This window comes from Achroia grisella, unplaced genomic scaffold (genome assembly GCF_030625045.1).
Source record: "Achroia grisella isolate CSIRO2021 unplaced genomic scaffold, CSIRO_AGI_Agris_v1 utg807, whole genome shotgun sequence".
NCBI lineage: Eukaryota > Metazoa > Arthropoda > Insecta > Lepidoptera > Pyralidae > Achroia > Achroia grisella.
Window position 1 is genome coordinate 1775406 of NW_026713028.1, and position 19204 is coordinate 1794609.

The 19204-nt window shown below is 37.6% G+C and overlaps 1 protein-coding gene across 2 annotated transcripts in view; it reads right to left on the reverse strand.

The window, feature by feature from the left end:
• Positions 1–4042: 4042 nt before the first annotated feature.
• Positions 4043–19204, reverse strand: part of LOC131851703 (uncharacterized) — a 75812-nt gene continuing 60650 nt past the window's right edge. The window contains exons 8-25 of one of the 2 annotated variants that reach the window (XM_059202228.1): positions 18169–18458; positions 17210–17412; positions 16744–16927; positions 16205–16409; positions 15179–15372; positions 14490–14667; positions 13830–13977; positions 12954–13160; positions 11578–11764; positions 10896–11072; positions 9919–9984; positions 8532–8660; positions 7838–7978; positions 7200–7478; positions 6563–6712; positions 6036–6250; positions 5535–5672; positions 4043–4965 (exon numbers count right to left, since the gene is read on the reverse strand). In XM_059202228.1, coding sequence (XP_059058211.1) covers positions 4705–4965; positions 5535–5672; positions 6036–6250; positions 6563–6712; positions 7200–7478; positions 7838–7978; positions 8532–8660; positions 9919–9984; positions 10896–11072; positions 11578–11764; positions 12954–13160; positions 13830–13977; positions 14490–14667; positions 15179–15372; positions 16205–16409; positions 16744–16927; positions 17210–17412; positions 18169–18458 — 3352 coding nt within the window. In that variant the 3' untranslated portion in view covers positions 4043–4704. The remainder of the gene's footprint in view (positions 4966–5534; positions 5673–6035; positions 6251–6562; positions 6713–7199; positions 7479–7837; positions 7979–8531; positions 8661–9918; positions 9985–10895; positions 11073–11577; positions 11765–12953; positions 13161–13829; positions 13978–14489; positions 14668–15178; positions 15373–16204; positions 16410–16743; positions 16928–17209; positions 17413–18168; positions 18459–19204) is intronic. The other variant, XM_059202227.1, reaches the window with a different exon arrangement.

The following is a 19204-nucleotide window of genomic DNA, read 5'->3' on the forward strand; positions in this document are numbered from 1 at the left end:
TCGTACGATTGTCAAGTGTCAATGGAACGACCGAAATGTCATCGACATGACGTCTGTGCGTTCCAATATCGCGTAACACAAACTTTGAGAAACACAAAAGAAAGTGTCTTTATAAAAAAATAATAAACAATTATGTTAAATAACGTTTTGTAGTTCCCATTCACAATAAATATAAAATAAAGACAATGTTTGTTATATTATGTGCGAAGTGCGTGGTGGGGGATATAGTAAAGCGATCGCAGCGCATGCAGTGGCAGAAATCTGTAATCATTTTGATACCTATATTACAAAGTTACATTGGAATTTTCTATGTATTTTATGGGGTGACAGTAAATAAATTTAAAATTATATTTTTGTACCTACTCGTTGTTACTTAGAGAAAGGTCTGAATCCAATAATTTGAACAAGAATTCACATTTTTATTCTGGATAAAGACAAAATAGTATCTTCCGATATTGCTCTAATATAATAATTAAAAATTGCTATTTACCTACTGAACTTTTTTGTAGGTAATTACGAGCACTATTGAGAGTGTCGTGATTTATTGCCCTGAATTGCACCCTTGTTGACTAAGTCGTGACTTCAAATCTAGCCTAATCTAGTAAAAAAACTTTGTAGGTATGCCAATTTATGTTTTACCACAAAACACCTATATCTAACAACAAAAAATAATCTTACACACGATCAGCAGTGGGCTCTTGATTTTTCGTAGTAGTTTTTCTTAAGTAGAACTAGAATATTAGTTCATATAGTAGTACTTATATTTTTTTATTTTTGTGATGAACATTATAAACTAGTACATATTCATTGACGTAGCCAGCCATGGGCTTAGGGTGGGGCAGCAGTCTAAAATAATATATACGTAACTAGCAGACTACCCGCGGTCTTTATTTTTTTTGATACAAAACGGTTACACACTATAGCACCCTTGTTATTTTTTGTTGAGTATGGATTTTTTACAGATATATATCGTAGTTAATACTTAGATTATTTATTTTTTTAGGTTTGATTATTTATATTAGGTACAGGTCAGAGTCAGGATCGGGCACGCTCCCTCCCTGCCCTACCGTGGCAACACCCATGAGGTAAGATTATTTTGTATATTATCCATATTTTTCTCAGTATTTAAATTTATTGTGTTTTAATATTTTGACCACCTAGTTTTCTAAATAGTCCGATTAGATCCCCAAACCCATACTTATTGACCTGCGGGATTTTCTATACACCAGAATTAGTCTCCTATCAATTCATTTACCTTATTTACTTTTCTTTATAAAACATCTTAGAGACAACAAATGTGCATTGTTAATAAATTGCTAATGGTCATAGGTTTGCGAAATCGACGACATCCCAACTCTCCTCAGTTTACACAGTTTACAAAAGTTTCCTTGATTCTCATTTTACACACCCGATGGCGTTACTAGTCTACTGGCATTAATTCCCATTTGCCGTCTTTTTTAGGTGTATTTGTAGACTGAAAAAAAAGATAGGTATAGAAATTACTACGGTGTTCTTCATGTATGTACCATATATAGGCGACGGTTACCATATACCATCAGGTTAGCTTCTTTGTTATTCCTATTAGGTAAAAAAAGAACACAAACTTGTGGCACTGCTAAGGGCTCTAAGTCGTTTTGAATTATTTTCAATCACAGCGATAGCAGTCTCTTGTATAATTTATATGTTGAACAATGTATATATAGTTAATTTTAAACTTTCGTGTTTAATATACATTATTTAAATTATTAACCGGGTCTGAACACGAATAATTTTATGGCAAATAAAGGTATTTACCTCTCTCGACGTTTCGACTAGGTTGCACTAGCCGTGGTCACGAGCTGACTGGAGTAACAGCGATGTTAATGTAGATAGGTGACAGCAGTTTTTTCTTCATCTACCGTCACTAGACTGTTTAACGAAAGTTCGCGACACACAGCACTCACGGTATCCGTACACTTATTGACTATTGATGCTACTGAACTTTGCTTGAATTCGTTTATGACTGGATTCCACGCAGATGATAATTTTAAGCCATCCTCTCTGTTGAAATTGGGATATTTTTTAATTTCAATTCCTTTATTTGCCATAAAATTATTCGTGTTAAAACCCGGTTAATAATTTAAATAATGTATATATATATACAACATTCAAGTTAAAGGCAATAATCGAGAGTTGGAGGTAATATCGGATCGGCGAGTATAGTATATGAGCCCAGCGATCCTGGGCGCTCCCTACCACTGCTCCAATATTGGTGTTGTTCGTTCGAAACAACCAGGGGCGTGCAATGGTAATTTTTATGAGAACACAGTTTGAGCCTTGAAATCTTAGCAGTGTCAGTTACAGGTTCATCTCTTGACAGTCCTGGATTTATAAATAGGCCATATAGGAGGAGGCCCAGGAGCGGCAGCGTCCTGGGGTCGGCAGATTTCAGAGGACAAACGTCAAACAATTAAATTAGAGAAAATTACGATCTTAGAATGGTATATACATGGGGCGGCAGAAATAAAGTGGCCTACTTTTATAAAAAATATAAATCCGGCACTGTCTCTTGGGCTATTGTAATCTTCAGAATCACATAGAGAAAAATATAGTATGAGCAAGACTTCGCTCGAGTTCTCCCAAAAAAAAACACAAATATTTCTATAAAATTATTTATTTATTTAATTAATTAAAGTAAAATATATCATACATATTAAAATTTTTAAATATTAACTATCTCATAACGTCTCGAAACAGTAAAACTGGGAAGATAGGTACATTTCGTTACACCTATATAAGAAGAATTTATTTGTAAAGTATATTATATGCAAAATTAATGTATAAATAACTATTTATTTACAAATAAGTCAGAGTAATGGTACAGCACAGATGATTGATGAAGAATACGTCATGAATGAGTAAGACTAGATTAGTTCTACGTCGAGTCACGTACTTTGCTATAATATGTTATGGTCTGACTAAGATTGAAATATATAATTTGTAAAGTTAAAGAGTCCATCCGCACAGCAAATATTTAATTCACTTTTAATGAATAAAAAAGCATTATTTGCAATATTTAATTTAAAAAAATATAAAACAATGCGCAATCTGACACGTGAAATAATCGCCTAAATTACATTCTATTGAATTTTAGAAACTAAAAACCCATGCGTTGCCTGAGACGGGTCATGTAAGCTGATGGGGGATTCGTGTCTATTAGTTAGTCCAATTCTTTTATGAATGTTATGATACTGTTTGCAAGGAAAATATGAAGCTACGCCATCTTTGTCTAACAAGCACGAAAACACGTGTTTACTTTGGCTCAAGCTGTTTGAATAGTATACGGAATACGAAATCTGTAGGCGGTCCAAGATAAATATTCCTAATCATCTTAAAATATACAATTAATGAACTATATAACTTAAGTTTGCAAAGACCGGGACTCAACGAGAGGAACTAAGGAGCGTAGAGGCGCGCGTTTCATCAATAACGCACACCACTACGCTTGCTTATAGTACTTATAAGTGATATAAAACTTAACAAGTTAAATTTATTCAATGACAAGACAACGGATTTGTCGCGTCGACTTGCCATTGAATGATTGAATGAACAAAATGATAACGATCGCTAAGATGAACCAATATTAGTCAAAGGTTTTAATGTCGACAAATTAAATCGTGTAGAAATAATAGGACATGCCTTATTGTAAGAGTTTGTATGCACAGCTTTCTATTCAATTAATTTTTTGGATAATTATCATAAACTAATATTCCGATTAGATTTAGTCTGCCAACTGGAGGTTCAAACTATGAAAATAGCAACTATAAAACATTAATAAAACATTTACGTATCGTTTTCTGTGCATTGTATAGCATTTACATATAACTCCCGATCGATACGGTTGATACGGCTGGTAGAGAATGTAGTTGCTTTAAATATTTAGGTCTAATCTATATTACTTAGTTTCGGACTAATCCTCTACTGTTATTCTCTAGACGATTTGATTTCTCCAGAGCAGACAGATTAATGACAGCATGTCGTGTTATATTATATATAGATGATTTTATAGTTTACATACATTTATACTGCAGGTATAATTCAATAAAAACTAGAAATGAAGAAATGATCTGAAGTCAACCCTTTTGTAAGATATTTAAAACTACCTACATGTATTTTAGATGTATGTTGAGCTATGAATTGCTCAACATACATCTAAAATATATAAATAGATAAATGTTATGCATTTGACAAATTTAATAAATGGTTAATGCGAGGTAGTATGTAGTAGCCCATACTTTCTCCAATGTACCTTTATAACTTATCTCAATCTAAATACGTTAACAATTGTTAGTTGTGTTTCGTTTCGTTTCCATCTAGTGGTATGCTTAGAATATTTGCTTATATCGTGTCCCTTTAAAGCACTATTCAATGCAAAATTATCAAATTAGCGATCGTTACTACATCCGTCCAAAAACTTGACCCTCCACCTCCATTATCGCGGTCAAATATTCACAAATTCAGTACGAAGAATCCATTGAAAATTACACAAATAACTTCTTGTCTGCTTCTGTGTACAAGCATAATGGCCGCCAGCCTCTATAGGCCAGGGTAACGCTACGTTACTTCAACTCTAGCCAATATTTGGACCCTAATTTCTTAACCTGTACTAAGTTTACTTTGGAAGTGAGAAGTGGCTCAAGTAACGTAGATAGGGTAGCGCTCGAGTTATACTCTCGTGTGGGCGTCGTCGTTGTTCGGGGGGAGAGGCGGAGGAGGGCCGTGTAGTACCCTCGCCAGTTCCGCCTTCTCATCAGCTGAGAGAACATATACTGGTGGTGCTGCAGGAAGGAACCTCTCGGCTTTGTGAGGTTCTCTTTGTAATCGGGCGCGGTATAACATCACCAGCACGCAGAGCACGCTGATGATGAAAGCGGAAGTTGCAGCCAGTACTATCAACGCTGTATGGTACGACGTTGCTGCTGATACCTGAAATTAGAATAATGGTTAGGATTCTAGTAAATTAATTAAAAAATAACTGTAATAATAGCTTCAGTGAAGAACAAATTTATTAGAATAATAAACATAAATTAGTATGTTTTTATATGTGTCTGCTGCTTTTGTGCTGTAAAAGGAAACAATATAACAACAAAGTCCTGTTCAGTAGCTCCTGGAGTTCTATTTTGTGTAATAGTACGCAAGTTACGCTATAATACAGCGATAATGAAATACCTAATTAAAGATTTTTCTTGTAATCAACACAAGTCACATTATTGTTTTGGTAATGGCGAATAATAGCTCCATTGCTGATATTGTACAAAAGCGACCTCAACGCGGTCTCTATCCATCCATCTCAGTACAACATCATCGTTGATTCCTAATGCTGATGATTCATAACGATGTTCTAACTTACCTGACTTTATGCCTATCCTACCATTCACCACTGGTGCCGCTCCAACGCAGACCGGTACACCAGTAAGAAAAATGTGTGTGTGTGTGTGTGTGTATGTTCGTGTGTATGTGTATGTACGTGTGTGTGTGTGTGTGTGTGCACATACCGTGGACTCTGTGAGTATCTCCCGCTGGTGGAGCGGTGGCGGCGGCGGTGCGGCCAGCCGGTACTCACTGCGCACCACGTCCGCTGCCAGCGAGCCACGCGCTCCGCCACGCATCGCCGCCAGCTTCTCCTGCTTCACCTGCACGACCACACCACGCACCATCAGTATTGCCACACACAGACAGTCTTCATTAGATATTTATTAAGGCATCCATAGCCCATTTGTTAGGGACAATTTTTATAATCTATTGTTAGTATATAATAATTACATTGCATCAATGATTACAAGTAAGTAAATCTCTGCCTAAGTAGTAAACCAAAACAGTTTCTTATTATGGGTGCATCAAGTTGGTTCATCAATATTTTCAGACTGTATTTGGAGTTATCTCATAATATACTACTTTCTTGTTTTCACATTATTTAATCAATTCATCGTTTACATGAATTGATTAAATTAGAGTTTTCTTCGACTGGCCACACCAGCTGCGGGTTAGTTAGTTACCAGGCTCTCAACATGGTGCACGAGGTCGGCGGAGCGCGGTCCGGACAATTGTGCACGCAGTCGCAGGGCGGCAGGCTCGCGTCGCACCCACACGGGCACGCGCACGCCGAGTGCCGCCAGTCGCGCAGCCAGTGCTGATCTCGCGCGCTCCGCAGCCTCTGCATCCGCGCCTAGTAGCTCCAGCTCCAGCACTGCTGACTCTACTTGCGTTTGTTCTGTCAAAATACACTCCAATGATAAACAGGTATCACATATCGAAGCATCATTGACTATTATAAAAGAGACGTTTGAAGTGTCGCCCCCATTTTTGAATAGTGAAGCCGTAATGTAGTAGCTACGGCTCGCAGCATTAGATGGCTTCGAAAAAGTTAGATGTCTCGTCGACACTATCAATAGTCGCAGTCTTGTCAGCCCGTAGGGCCTTTAGATCTCATTATTTCTGATTCAGCAAAAAATATCTAGACTAGAGTATAATGTCCTATAAAGAACTTTGTTCTAAAAAAACCACTCTGGTGGTAAAAACTTACCACACGGGTCCGGAGCGGGAATATCCGGAACGGGCGTGGCATGAGGTCGTTTCTGTCCGGCCGCGTCCACACACCAGCAGCGACCGCGCGAGCACTGTCGCGGGGAGAACGATCCATCTGATAGGCATCTCGGAGGTGGACCTTCAGCTCCTAAACAGATAAAATACCATCATCAGATAGTTTATCAGGTATATAGTATACAAGTAGATACAAATTTTACTTTTTATGGACTAGCAAATGAACTAACGGTCCATCTGAACCTGAACCAACGCCGTTAGATATAGGCACCGCCTACATTAACGTTTGACCTATGGTTCATTGGGAGAAAATGTCACAAGATGTAAAGCCCTTCATGGGCACCTTCATTTGTGTGTTTGTGTAATAAATTTTTAATAAAAAATAGCGTGTCACATGACAGGAAGAAGAAATTTGGTAGGCTCGAAGTACCTCTATGCTTCTGCACTGTAATTTCACAGCCACATCATACATTGGCACAAAACTTACAAAATAACATGTCTGGCAGCAGAAATAGACGAATTCAACTGACAAAATTTAAAATATTGAAATATAATTTTAAAACATATCGACAATCCTACTTCTAACAAAATTTTAATCTTAAGAACAAAATCTTTCTTACCGTTTTCACTTTCCTCTTGCATCATTTGACACTTGGTTTTAAATACTACTTTCTCATCAGAAACTTCTAAAGGCTTATCGACAGTTCTCGCAATATCTGTCCGCGGCTCGACGACTTCCGATAGCACTGTTGCACTATCTTCGTCTTCACTTTTAACATTATCATCTTTGGATTCATCTTGTTGATTTTGATTTTCTATGTCGGTAAGTTCTTCTTCTTCGTCGTCATCGAAGTCGTCTTCTCGATATGTTGTCATTTGCATGATCAATTCTTCTAGCACTGCAATACATATTTTATTAACATTAAATTAAATCTGTACGAATGAAAATGAGCAACCATTATTTTTATCTATCGTAAGTCTAATACTCGTACAATACTAGCATTAATCTGTTACTGTCATTAGCAGATGCTAAATTATATTGTGAAAATATAATACTGGCTGTTATCTCGCGATTCCGTCTGCTTTTTTTAGTTCACAGAAAGCCCATCTCCGTGATACAAACTATTTTCACGTGAAATTTCATTATGATCAATTCTGCTATTTAATTTTTACACAATTAAATAGCAGAATTGATTTTAATAACAGATAGACAGACAAATTAGTTATATTAGTGTATAATTTCATTATAGTTGTTTACCTTCGGCAGCTCTAGCGCGTTGGTAGATCGGATCCCGTTGTACCCATTTCCTGGCTTGCCTGAAATTGCAGGTGGGCTTGGCTCCACGTACCATAGAGCCCTTCAGTGACTCACCGTGAGCACTCACACACCAGCACACATCTGTTCAAAGACAACAGTTTTTGTAACAAGCAATAAAAAATCATTACAATCATCCTAAACTTACACGATTACTGGAAGTGAAATTATTTCACGAAGACACAAAAAACATAAAAAATATACTAAATCTTGATCTTGGATTTGGGAATTAAAGTTGAATGAAAACGAAAAGAAGTCGATATTAAACCTAAACACAAAGTATATATTTCCTCCTAAGTAATTAAATAAAATCCCAATTACTTGATACAATAAATTTTCCATTTTTCTTTTTATACTACCATGCTGCCAAAGAAGCATATAGCCTATCTGATGGTAAACAGTTATCGTAGCCTATGGACGAATAGAACATCAGGGGTGGCACGTGCGTTACCGACGCTTAAGAAACCTTAATATACTCTGCTTGAAAAATCCCATGCGAGAAAACCTCGTAAAAAACTGTATATAATGAAGTACATAACATAGACGACGGTACATACCCGTATCATCTATAATATACATTAATTAATGTTACGGGGTAGATACTGTGCTTAATACAGAAAAATATGTAGGGGTTTACCAATATCCAACATGCATTGAACCGGTTCCCAAAGACCGCTGGCATCGCATTTAGGTATGAAGGACACTTGTCCATATTTCTTCGCTTTGGCTTCATTCCTCTCGCGTAGTCTCTCACAAGGACTCAGTACTGTGGAATTAATATTAACAAAGTTAACTATATGTAAGTGATTTCAATATAAACTATAGTTCTTTTTCTATTAATTACTTTTGAATAGTTATAAATTAAAATACATGCATGGAAATGCTCTACACAAAGTTGTTAATAGTATATGTATACAGATTTTGACTATACGTCAGTTACTTAGTTGTTTGATGGAACTTTTTCGTACGAACTGAGAAATAGGTATTCTTCTATGATCATAACATTCATAACCACACAGACACACAGTTTATATTTATATTTTGTATTAATTATTATAATATCATTCATATGTATGTTAGTCTGTAAGGTATTTATAATATGGGCTATTAGTAGCCTGAATAAAATAAATAAAATAACAAAACAATAGTGTTTTGAACCCGACCACGGGGAAACAAAAGAAGAGTTATGATTTTGAATTCATGTTATTCGGAGAAGCTAATACCTAGAAAAAAAGAGTAAGGTAGTGCTGGTGAGATTGCAGTATGGTCATCAATTTTTGTTAAGGTAAGCTGTGCACTAATACCTAAGTTGTAATTAGGTTAAAATTTGCCACAGATATTAAATACAATACAACATAAATATGCAACTTGTGTATATAATAGTTTCAAATATTTATGGTCTAAGAACCAGCACCGAGATCACAATATTAATCTATTTTTATGTAGCCAGGAGCAGCCATAACTTTTCAAGCTTTATCTATATTGCTGTAAGATGCATTATATTTAATTTAAAAACTAGCTATTCGCCCCGGCTTCGCACAGGTGTACATGTATTATATATACCTATATAAACTTTTCTCTTGAATCACTCTATCCATTAAACAAAACCGCATCAAAATCCGTAGCGTAGTTTTAAAGATTTAAGCATACATAGGGACGGACCGACAGGGACAGCGACTTTTTTTTATACTATGTAGTGAGGAGTGAACGTAATGCTTTCTAAAAATAAATTTATTTTATTTCAATTGAAAATACTGCACGCCATATTTTGGTAGTCACCCCGGTATATTCCCATTTTCATGAATATATATAATAAGTATATGTATATATATAATAAGTTAATTGTTATTACAAAAACAGATGCATTTAGTGATCGGCCGGATCTCGTACTATTGAGAATAAGATTAATGCGAGTGATTTAGTAAATAATAAGATTATATAGTTAAGTAAAACAAGAGTTAGTAAGAGTTGATTCAAAGTTAATCCCATAACACCAACATGGAAAATAGATGAAGAGGACATGCCTTCTCCTTTAGGATTTGAAGATGGTGAAGTCTTCTTTAAGGACAATTTGGTAGTAGCCCCTTCCACTGTTTTAGAAGCAAAGAGTTATGTAGTTGCATATTTGAGTAACAGTTTCTGATGTTTTATGTTTTATAACTTAAAATATTAGATATTACTCAAATATACTGATTATGATTTAAAAGTACCGTTTGATGATAATCTTATATTACAGGAAGATAGAGAAATACAACTCTCTAAGGCAAGAAAGAAATTACTTAACAAAATTTAATTCCTAAATACTGTATATACTAATATAATATCTAAGTTATTGAAAAGCATTTTAGAATTCGTCAGTTAACTACTGTGTCAACTACTTGTATGTTTAATAGGCTATTTCGTATATACATATATATTTTTTTGAAAAAGATAAAAGTGAAAAACAAAAAACATGGTTGAATATTATACAAAAATTATGTGAAAAAAGTGTTAATACAATAATTATAGATCTTTTTATTTTCTACAACTTTGCCATTTACTTTGTTTACATAGGACTTCTAGTTTTGCTGTAAATCGGATTAATTGTTTTTTACCCTTCCACTTCCCGACCTCAGATCGCTCGTAATATATATTACTGATGAGTTCTGTTATATTCTCTTACTTTTCCAATGGGTTTACACTACTATTACTTTTTTGTCACAAAAATTATCGAACATGGTATATTATACATAAAAATTGACTTTGAAGACAAAATTTCTTGTTATACCTAGGCTGTCTTTTAAGTCGTATCGTTTGCCAACATCCCGCGATTATTAAAAAAAAAATCATATAGCATTTTCATCTTCTTGAATTTAGTATTCGAAAACAAAAGAATGTTTTCGATTGGTTAAATAGTTTTATTGTATCGTCCATTCAAAGGTGACAAGTCAGTTGTAGAAATGGATATCTCTAAGGAAAATCACGTATAATATGGTGGTGGTGGTGAGGGGCTATCACTTACCAGGACAAGCTGTGTTACATTCATCTTTACTCTTGAAGTTGTTGTGGTTGCCGGAGCAGCCGTGGTATTGGAACCGTTCGCAGCGGTTGTGCTTGTGGTTGAAGTACCAGCGAGTTGTGTTCATCTTTTCAGTACCTTCGCAGATGCCTTCGTCTTTGCTTTCGAAACACACCGTGCCTGAAATAAATTTTAGTGTGAAGATAATTTGAGTTTTTTTAGTAACAGTAATTAATTATCATAATATACCTAATGATTATCATGAAGATTAAAGAATTTTTATAAAGGGCAGTATAATAAAATCAAGTAAAGCTTAATATATATAATATAATAAATTAATAATATAATAAGGTCTTTCCAGCAATTCAATGTCGGTTTTTTTACATTAACTTTATGATGGAACACACCTGTAAAGTAGCTCGAAGAATTTTAGAATCGAATCGTTGATCAGTTACGTTTGCCACACTTGTTAGTTATCATACCAAAAAGTAACGGTAATAATAATAACATACAGAATATTGAAATATACAATATTTTTCAGACCTACCCAAACAATCATACTCACTAATACAAAAGATTGTACTACTCGAGGAATCGAACCCGCGAGCATCGGACGTAATGCGGTGTGCTAAACCGCTAGGCTACCGAGGCCGTCAAAGGTTAGAGTGGAGTAAATGTAACTCACGGGGCTTGGGGCAGCAGACGGAGGGCCTGGTGTCGTGGGGCGCGTAGGTGCAGGCGTGCGTGGAGGGGCAGGCGGCCGTGGCGGGCCCGCAGGCCAGCGGGGCCGCGCCCCCCGGGGGCACCAGCGGCGCCCCGCCCGCGCACGCCGGCGCCGGCCGGCACCGCGCCAGCGCGCCGCACGCCGAGCCCTGAACCAACCATCAGTGTTCAAATTGTTTTATGTTATTATTTACCGTGAGGCCTCCGCTGATAATCAGCACTGTAGCTTCGACTGCAGAGATGTGCCGAATGGAGTCCTTTTTAGCAAAAATATTCTATAGCAGCATATTGGTTTCTAATTGTTTCATTCTGTTGGTGTGACCATGTGCGCGTATATGTGCATATACGTACGGCCAATTTAATTTAATAATATGGTATTTGTAGTGCATGTATGATATATGCTAAATAAATGTACTATTATTACATATATACGTAATGATAATGGTGTTCAGTTCTTCAACATTTGTTCTAAGTTTATTCAGAGACCTTGCGTCTTCTACAATACTTTTAATCGAAATTGTTCCAAATATATTTACGTTCCATTCTACCACTCTTACTTATCTATACATTAAATAAAATTGGAGTGTCTGTTTGTAATATTGAAATAACTGTTTTTTACTACTTGCATATGAATATAAATACGGCACATATACCAAAATAACATTTTTTACAATTTTTGTCTGTCTGTTTGTTCCGGCTAATTTTAACGGGACATTTATTGGCAGGTAGTTGATGTAATGAAATATAACTTAGGCTACCTTTATTTTAGAAAAACAAAGTTAAATTCCACGCAGACGAAGTCGCGTGTACAGCTAGTAGTAATTATAAAAGTATTTTAGTTATTTTTCTGGAAATTTGTTAGAAATAATTTTACTGTGTTGCGCATTTTTTTTAATTTTTAAACTGACAAATGAGCTAAAATAGATTCTTTTTTTAGTGAAAGTTGAGTTTTTCAGGTATGTGTAATTCTCAAACCAACTTGTATAAAGAAAATCTGAGTTACCTTTTCCATGGACAAAATTTCATTGAATATATTTAGTTATTGTAGAATTTTCTTAGTAACATGTTTGTATGTCGGGCATACAGCCCTAAGCAAGTAACGGAATGGATTTTTACCAACCTAAACTTTGTAAAAAACCGTGGATCTCAACCGCCAAGCTACTTTCTTTTTAAGCTGTGTTTCAATTAAAACGACCTTTGGAATAGCAACTTATAAATGGTATTACGGATGTTGCCGTAATGCTGTTCATGATTAGGGCGTTACGTATACCCCGTTCAATAAAATAGTTCATTAGCTGGTTTCTCATTGCTATTGCATAAAAAAAAACATATTCTTACCTCACACTCCAAAGGCACGAGTTCGCATGTCTCGTCAGGTCTGCACTTAGCCTCAGCACATAAGTCTCTACATTCGCAAGTTGGACAACCAGTATGGTCTAGTGCCGGCCCGTGGGGACATATGACTTCCTCATTGCACCCAGGGTCGGGACACTGAGCTGGAGAATCGCAGTTTGGTTCCCCGTTTACTGCTCTGGTACCTGGAATCTGTGAACAGGAATTAAAAATAGTACCAAGCAAATTTTAATCGCTTCGAAGTTTTTATCCTCTTGTTTCATATATTATATATATAGTCATCTTCATTCATCATCTGACAATAAAGCTTAATGATGGACTGTTTATAGTATTGGACTATTCTGAACAGTAAACGCGACTGAATAACTCTTTTTTTCCGTTACCTATATACTGAACCCATTTTAATGTAACTTTCTGGGACTACGCTTTGGAAATCAAAGAATTTAATAAAAAACGCAGTTTTGAGGTAACAATTATAAAAAATATGTTATGTATATGTCGATGATTTGAGTACCGTGTATTTAATAATAATAAAAAAAAAATAATGTAAGAGTTAGGCTGTTTTATTGTTATTATAGTATATTTATTTTATTAATTATTCATTTAAAATAATATACATTGTGTAGGATAACATACAAGGTCTAAAATATAATAATATTACACAGTACTTTAATAGTCTCGGCTCGACATGCAAAACGGCCCAGAGAGGCTACTATTACAGAATCGAACTTTGATCGACAAAGCTGACGATGTGTATACATATTTTACACTAGCTAAAATATACGGCGTTGCCTGTTACATATTTCAAGAGAAAAGTTCTGGCTTTTAGATTAAATTCTACACGTCAAATGTGCGCATTACCTCGTTGCCGACAGCGTCAACACACCAGCACGTGCTGTTGGAGTCCCGACACTGGACCGTGGTGTAAACTCCGTTTTCATCGCAGTTCGGCACCCATGTGTGTGATGGTGGACTACCGCTCTCTGCTGCTATGTGTAACGTTAGAGCTCTGAAAATAATAATAATAACAATACTACTAACTTTATAGTTTCGATTTGTGTTGCCTTTATATGTAGTGATGTCGAATTTGACACAATTTATTTTATTTCCACACTTACATCTATTTTTATAGGTCTTAGCCTAATACAATTAATCTCTTGTTATTTGTGAAAGCCTGTCAGTGGTTTAGTGTGTTTTATAAATTGATTCAATATGTGTATAGTGTAGCCCTGGTTTTCATTTAATACCTAAAGATTATCCCTGGACATTTCACACAGCGCCATCTAGTCTCAAGCTAAGCAAAGCTTGTGTTATGAGTACCGGACAACTGACATACTTATATGGGTACTAGACAACTGATAGATATACTTAGATACATTTTACTGTAAACTAGCTACTCGCCGCGTCTTCGCAGGGGTGTAGATGTATTATATATATAAATTTTCCTGTATTATATTATATATAAATATATCATGTTAGTGGAGGTAGTCCTATTATTCATGTTAGTGGAGGCGGTCATACCTGGCCTGCTGGCAGGCGGTCTGGTAGAGCGGCGCGGTGCAGGCGGTCCCGCAGCCGGTGGCGCAGCACCGCTCGCCGGCCGCGCACTCGCCGTCCGACCGACACGAGAACTCGCACGCGCCCGCATCCGGCGCCACTGGCACCAAGTATGGACACTGGCCCCGACGTCGCGGCAGACCTGCACCGATCAGGATGTAACATATGAAACATTATATTATTTAACATTTATTTATCTTAAACGCTTGAGTTAACTGGTAAAATTTTTCAAATAATACCTATTTTGGATTATGCGCTTGGATTACGCGAGCTGGCTTTTCCACTCCAAAACGCGCCGGCTTCTAGTCCTACAAGTATTTTTTCACTTATTTGCACATGATTGCGACTGTCTTGAATGTCGTTACACTTTCTTGTAAAATTTTAATGTATATTTCACAAATGTTGTAATCCAAAGGCATGTTTAAGGTTTATAAATTATCAATAATTTAGTAATTATGTCTGACCGATGTGAGTCTGTAATGATAATTCATTATCATAAAAAAACGCCAAAATACGCACGATTGAAGGACGCGGAAATAATCTAACAGCACGCGGCGTCTTTATCGTACTTTTTTTACATGCTCATTCTTTCTTGCGTGGAAGGCGATTGCGCATTTAAAGGTAAGCTAATAAATATCATAGCGAGTACTGACATGCGGGCACCGGCGGGCAGTAGTCAGCGTCGCAGGCGACGTCGACGACGGCGCAGGCGCGGCCGGCCGGGCAGCTGACGGCGGCGCACGCGTCCCGACACCGGCACTGCGGACACCCGCCCGCGCCCAGCTCGAACCCGTAGTCGCACCCCATGCGGCACGTCAGCTCCAGGCACTGCAGTCGCGACCGCACCCTGGATGTACGCACCACATTGTAACCACGGGGTGAAGGAATTGTTAGTAATGGTGATTAGTAACCCATTGCTACCATATGAGATCGACCTACATGTGGAAATCACCATCGTTATTTCCTCGTAATTTCAACACGATGGGCTAACTGGCCTAATCTCATTCTCATTTTATCATCCTCCATTGGTATCCTGCTTATGTATACTGTTTGTGCAGGGGGGTGCAATATTCCGTTATCATTATACACCTAACTGAGTCGTGTCTGCGACTCCATTCATTGCACCAGTACAAGGATAACAACTAGCTTAAGCCCAACTCCATCCAAAATGCTAATCTTGATGATGACTCTGATGCTTAACTCGCTAAGAATCCAAGAATTTGCCTACAATCATCCACCAGTCCTTTGTCAGTGGCTGTCTTTTATACAATTATGACATTCTTGAGTACATCTACATAAATGTATTCTAATGATTAATGATTGAATATTCTTCTTAAATTCTACAAATTCACAAGAATACAAAATTTTATCCATAAATCTGCCGCCACGTAACATGTAAATGGTATCTCGTAGTACTTCATAAAAAAACAACAAAATAAACATATAAATAGTAAAAGTACTTATATACTAAAACAACTATATGTTTTTCCTAAATTTAAAAAAGAAATTTGTGTTGGGAGACATAGCAAAAGTAAAACTTAAATGGACACGTTTCTCTCTTAAAAGAAAGAGTTCTCTCACAACGCGACAGCGGACTGTCTCCTCTGCCACCTGCCCTCCACGCGCGATATCGCTTGTACGTGACGTGATAAGATATTTTGGATAATGAAACCACTCACATGTCACAGTTGACGGAGGAGGCGTTGGTGGTGCTGGTGTCCGGTATCTCAGTGCCGAAGGAGTCGACGCACCAGCAGCGGCCGGCGGCGCACTGCTGCGGCGTGTACGAGCCGTCGGCGGCGCACGTGGGCGCGGGCAGCGCCAGCTTCATACCATCAACTGTTCCCTCCATTTTCTCGTCGAAGTCGCGGAGGTATTCGCACACTGCAAATATATACATATATCATTACTAGCTGTGCCTGCGGTTTCACCTACGTGAAATTTGTAGGTTATATTTATATAAAGTTTCATCAAAATTCATTAGCGCTACGTTTTCGTGTCCATCGTAGTATGATTTCTAATTTATATCATCCATCAAGAGATCCGGCCTAATTTGTAAGTATGCCACATGTTATTCTGCTGTATAAGCTATATTATTGTACATCATTTCATTAAAATTCCTTAAGTTTTTGCATGAAAGAGTAACAAACATCCATCTACCTGACCCGTCACTAGCTGACCGAAAAATATTGTTTTGACATAATAGTCATAGACTCACTGGTGGGCGTGTCGTCGACGCGGTCGGCCTGGAGCCGCATCTTGGCGGCGTCGAGGCAGACGGGCCCGCATCCGGCCGTGGAGCAGCACGTCTGCTCGCCCTCGCACGCGCCCTCCGGACACCGCACCGTCGAGTTTAGCGCGCACGCCGCCTCCGCCTCCGCGCCGCACGACTCGAAGCTTATCTAGTCCATTCATACACATCAATTATTCTGCGCAACCTATGGTTGACTGGTAGAAATTGCCGAATGGTGTTAAGTCCACTAAATGGAGTACCTTTTGTATTGTGTGCATTAAAATTAAATAAATTATAATAGTAACTCAAGACAATTCACACATCGTTATCTAGTCCCAAGTTAAGCAGAGCTTGTTCAAGCACTATACAGGCTATTTGCAATCAGAGGGATCACCAGACAGCCGACTACTACTATGTAAGTATACTAGTTGTCTAATATGAATGAACTTACATCAAGAAGATCGTTCTCAGTAGTGGTGTCGAGTTCGTGCGGATCTGGACAGCAGACGGCAGCGTCGCGGCGCGTCGGCGTGCACACGTGACCAGCCGGGCAACTCTCCTCCTCACCCTCCCTACATGATACCACCGCCCCTCTCTCGTCGGAGGCCGGCACGCCGATATCGCATGGGTTCTCGTATGACACCCTCGGCCGACCTGAAAATATAAATAGGGCGCTAAAGCACTCAGTGATTGAAGATCACTGGATTATATGAACTCGCGGCGCGTGCGGTCATTCTCGTTTTCTGTCTTCCTACATTCTCCATTTATATACGTTATAATTTATCTCTACGTGAAGGCCGATTCCATTCGTGAAAGAGCGTGACGTGGTCTGGTGTTTTAAAGGCGTATTAGTAAAACATGGTAACAGAATTACAGCCAATTTAATGGTAACTATTTAGTACTACAGCCTATAGATTTATATATAACGGGTGACCCATTGCCGTATTCACACACTTGAAGAATAAATTATTTAAAAGAGCAACACACAAGTTTCTTGCTTATTCTTCTTGTGTATTTGAATAAATGATTTTCTATTCTATTCTATTCTATTCTAACATTCGTGTGAAGGCCGACAGCGTGGTACGTGTAAAGGCTATTAGTGACTACAGAATTACAGCCAATTTAAGCGACAGAGACTATAGATTTATATATGTCGTGACCCATTCTGATGAAATTTAGCTTTGTTCAAATATCTAAATAAATTACCACAATTGGCATGGTTAGGAGAATTCCCCGCGATAAGCTAAGAGCTCTAACTACTATCTTATAGCGCAGGCGCGTGCACCATTGCATCATTATTTATAAAGAAAATCTCTTACTTCATGGAAAACCATATTATCCATAACAGAAGTAACTTACTTATTTATGAATTCATGAAAAACAACATAGATGCAGGTTACATTTACTTACATACAGGATATCCGGTACACAGTTCTCCCGAACACTCCGCTTCTTTAACTCGGACACACTCCTCTCCTTCAGGGCACGGGAAACCCGCACACGGATCATCACACTCGCAACTTGGACAGCCGTCTGCCCCGGTTTTGTAACCGTATTCGCAGACGCCCGCGCAGAGTGCGCGCGCGCACGCCGTAAGACTCCTGGCGCCGGAGCGGGCGGGCCGCGGGAGGGGGGAGCATTGGACACCAGTCGAAGGTCCCATAGACCCACGGAGTTTGTTGCCTTCTGAGTCTACGCACCTGGAAGGATTCAATGTGTACTTTTATTCCGCTGTCCAGAAAAACTTCAGAAAAAAAATGTTCAGATATCGTCAGATGTAGAGTCGACAAGTGATGCTAAAAATTTCTATGTAAATGGTATAAAACGGAATTAGAACTATTGACGAACATTTTATAAATATTTACATAATCTATCCAAATAAATAAAATTAAACTGTCTGTTTAGACTTTTAAGGTAACTTATTATCTATTAAAAAATTGTTATCTGTCTGTCTGTCTGTTAGTTCATGCTAATCTCAGAAATAGTTGGATGAAATTAGGCGAACCTCACTCGTTAATGTTATATGGAGTAGCTTAGGCTAGTTTTATTTTAGAAATTATATTTATTTCAATAAATAAAACAGTTAAATTCCACGCGAAAGAAGTCGCTAGTAATAGCTAGTATTGAATAAAGTTGTGAAAGATGTAAAAGGTCACACTAGGCAGGAGGGAATCTCACAAATGTGACAAGGATGGGGGGAGCAGTTCAAAAATTATCAAATTCTAGTGAATTGACAGATGCACCCAAGATAAATATAACCAAGATAGCTTGACGAATTTTAACAAATAAGAGTTACTAACAAGCTGATTACCATCTTGTTTGCAAATGGTTGTGGTGGTAATAACACAGATACAGAAAGTTTATACCACGTTATTATTATATATCCACCAATAAAAACATGAACAAAGAATTTTCTGGGCATATATTTAGCGGGTGACCCCTGTTT